At 41.3% G+C, this 3,729-nt stretch overlaps 1 protein-coding gene across 1 annotated transcript; it reads left to right on the top strand.

The window, feature by feature from the left end:
* The first annotated feature begins 796 nt into the window (after positions 1–796).
* On the top strand, positions 797–3,491 carry LOC109147319 (uncharacterized mitochondrial protein AtMg00810-like). The gene is made up of 4 exons (XM_019294981.1): positions 797–915; positions 2,542–2,845; positions 2,970–3,118; positions 3,266–3,491. The coding sequence occupies exons 1-4, from the start codon at positions 797–799 to the stop codon at positions 3,489–3,491; spliced, it is 798 nt and encodes a 265-aa protein (XP_019150526.1).
* The last annotated feature ends 238 nt before the right edge of the window (positions 3,492–3,729 follow it).

The raw sequence follows: 3,729 nt of genomic DNA, 5'->3' as shown, positions 1-3,729 counted from the left end.
AGCGGGCGGCCGGCGGGTGGACGACCACCCACTGGTACATGGTACCGCCCACCGGCGGGTGGTTGACCACCCGCAGTACACCCGTTGGTACAGGCGGGGTGGTGCGTTGTTTGGTCTCGTTTTGTGTTTCCCCGTGCCCCGTTTGATGTTTACGTGTCTCGTTTGATATTTCGGGTACCGTTTTAGGAGTTATGGGTCGTGATTGTATGATCCCGTGGGTGCTTTGGTTGTCTCGTTAGCTTGGGAAATAGAGTTTAGACTATATCTTGTGGGTTGCGTGTTAAGTTGATGTCACTTGTTGAGGTGATTGTTGTGCCTTCCCTTTGATTATCCATTGCTATGTGTTGATGTGTATTGATTGTTGTTGATATTAAGCGGTGGCCACTGCGTTGTTGTGCATCTTGATTGATTGATTGTACCCGATGAGAAATGGATGTGATTGGTAGAAAAAAAGAATTGTTGGAGTTTGGCACAACGAGTGCCCAGTTATTGTGCTAAAGGCACAGACCATTCGGTTATCGTGCTGAAGGCACAGACCAACCTTGATTAGTTTGCTAAAGGCATAGATCAAGTTATAAGCACTGCGGTGCCATGTCAGAGCTATATGTGCTGACCCCTTGGTAGTGGTGCTAGAGGCACGGATCATGTGAATGGCACTGCGGTGCTATCAGATCGGTAGCATGTTGGAGATATGTTGGAGGGGAGCCATGAAGTGCTCCGGAGGGATAAGGGGGTGGTGTTATAAGGGTGGACTGGAGGTACAGGTTGGTACTGATATAAGGATGGAGAGGAGTAAATGTTGGAACTTGGTATAAGGCTGGATCGTGATGTTATTGTTGTTGTTGCCTTTGCTTGTCGTTGTGACTTGTTGTTGTTATTGTTTGTTATTGCTGAGCCTTGTGATTATCTTATCCTGTGAGTTAGGATGCATGCTAGTGTCTTTGTGCTGATTCGTAATGCTAAAACTGTTGTTATGCCTTGAGTCTTGATCTTGGTTTTGAAGCTAGAGTTTGTTTAGGATTATATACGTATTCCGGTTTCAAAATGGTTTCTTATATCTACCTATATTGTACTTAACGCGTTGGAGTGGGTTACCAACATTATTCGATGACGGTTGTTACACCGTTTATTTTTCAGGTGCAGATCTGTAGCTTCTGAGCGTGCTAGATGGATACGAGGATCTAGCTTAGATAGTTAGCAGTTGTTGGTTGGCCTGCGTGCCTTGATTTGTACTCGCTTATGAACTTGTGGATTTATGCTTTGGTTAGTAAATTAGCCTATGCGTCTAGGTTCTCAAACCTAGACGTGGCATAGCACCCCAACACTTGTGTTGTTAGTTCCGCTTTGTTTGGATGGATAATGATAGATCCACCTTTATTTCGTTGGTTTTAAATGTTTTAAAAATTGGGGGTGTTACACCTAGTATTTTCCTATGAAGCAGAAATATGATCTTTATGTCATATTTGATAAATTTCGTGCTTTAGTTGAGCGTTCATTTAATCTTAAAATCAAGTTCATTCAATCTGATCTAGGAGCTGAATATAAGAAATTACATTCTTTGTTTGTGCAACTATGCATTAATCATTGACAATCATGTGCATACACTCATGAGCAAAATGGACGTGTTGAACAAAAACACAAGCACATTGTCAAAATTGGGCTCACTCTTATCGTTCATGCCTTTGTTCCGTCTCATTTTTGAGATTTTGCTTTTGAAACTGCTGTTTATTTGATTAATAAAATGTCTTCCAGTGTCTTAAACAATTCTAGTCCTCATCATATGTTGCACAAGTCTCCTCCATCCTATTCTTTCCTTCGTGTCTTTGGCTGTCTCGGTTACCCTCACTTAAGACCATATAATCGTCATAAAATGTCCTACAGATCTTCCTCTTGTGTCTTTCTGGGCTATCCTGAGTCTTTTAGGGAGTATAGGTGCATGGTCTACAGACTAATAAGATATATGTTTGTAGGAATGTGTAGTTTGATGAAACTGTTTTTCCTTTTGCTACTAAGAATGTTTTGCAGAAACCTTTGGTCTCAAGATCTTCTCCTTGGGTTGAGTCGATTCTACAGTCGTGCCAACCCGTGTCCACTGACCACACAGACTCGGCTGTCACGGCTCCGTCAGTTGAGGTAATGCCCGAGGCAGCCGCACCACGACCTCAAGGCCGTCCTCGAGGTCTGTCCACAAGGCCAAACGTTCGCACCCATGTCATGGCCACTAGGAGTCAGTCTCAAGCTCCTCCTAAAACTTTAACTACACAGGTTTGTCCCACTGAGCCAACATGTTATACGCAGGCAGTTAAGTATCCTGAGTGGCGTGACGCAACGGATCAAGAGTTCAATGCTCTACTACAGAATCAAACATGGTGCCTTGTTCCTTTCATGTCAAATATGAATGTTATTGGATGTAAGTGGGTTAGTAGCAAAAGGGTTCAATTAGGTGTCTAGTCAGGATTTCTTTAAAACATTCAGCCCAGTGGTGAAACCCACTACAGTCAGGTTACTTTTATCTTTGGCATCTTATGGTTGGGTTATTAGGCAGCTTGATGTTCATAATGCTTTCTTGAATGGAAATCTGACTGAAACTATTTACATGCGTCAACCCCTTGGATATATTAATGCTCAATTCTCTAATCATATTTGTCTGCTAAAACGTTCTTTGTATGGATTGAAACAAGCTCCTAGGGCTTGGTTTAATCGCCTACACACGTTTCTACTATCGATTGGGTTTAAGGCATCAAAGACAGATCTCTCTCTATTTCATTACTCGCAGGACTCTGCATCTGTGTATTTATTGGTTTATGTTGATGACATACTTGTGATGGGGAGTGATAAAAGTTTGGTGAATAATTTGTTGTCGAAAATATCTACTGCATTTAAGATCAGGGATCTGGGTGAACTTGTTTTTTTTTTTTTTTCTTGGGATTGAAACGATTAAATGTGATGATGAAATTATGCTTTCTCAGAAAATGTACATGACAGATATTCTGAAACGAGCAGGTATGGCAGAATGCAAGCCTCTAGCTACTCCTATTCCTGTATCGAAATCTGTCCCTTCCAATGCAGATTTGTATGATGATTCTATGCAGTACAAGAGTCTGGCTGGAGCGCTGCAGTAACTCACCATTACTAGACCTGACTTATCATTTGCTGTAAATCAGCTTTGTCAACACATGCATGTTCCTACAACATCACATTGGGAGCGACTAAAAATTGTATTGAGGTACGTTAAAGGGACAATTGATTTCGGTTTGCGTATAAGAAAGTCAGTGTCAAGAGAACTTCATGCTTTTTCTGATTCTGATTGGGCTGGTTGTCCTGAAGACCGTAAATCTACTAGTGGTTATGCTGTGTGTCTCGGATCTAATCTTGTGTCTTGGGTATGTAAGAAACAGAGAACTGTTGTCAGATCTTTTGCTGAGGCAGAATATAAAGCTCTAGCAGATGTTTGTGCTGAAGTAATATGTATTCTTTCCCTGTTACATTAGATCAATGTGCTAGGTATTCCTGTTCCTAAGTTATGGTGTGATAATCTTGGTGCTACATATATGTGTGCAAATCCTATCTTTCATGCTCGCACCAAGCGTAGAGATTGATTATCACTTTGTTAGAGATAGAGTTGCTTCTGGAGATATTCAAATCAACTTTATTTCAACCAAAGATCAACTTGCTGACATCCTTACTAAAGTTTTACCTGACCATAGATTTTCTTTTCTTAGAAACAAG

The sequence above is a fragment of the Ipomoea nil genome, unplaced genomic scaffold, assembly GCF_001879475.1.
Source record: "Ipomoea nil cultivar Tokyo-kokei standard unplaced genomic scaffold, Asagao_1.1 scaffold1993, whole genome shotgun sequence".
NCBI lineage: Eukaryota > Viridiplantae > Streptophyta > Magnoliopsida > Solanales > Convolvulaceae > Ipomoea > Ipomoea nil.
The sequence above is the reverse complement of the archived record's forward strand: the minus strand, read 5'-3'. Positions and strand labels throughout refer to the sequence as shown.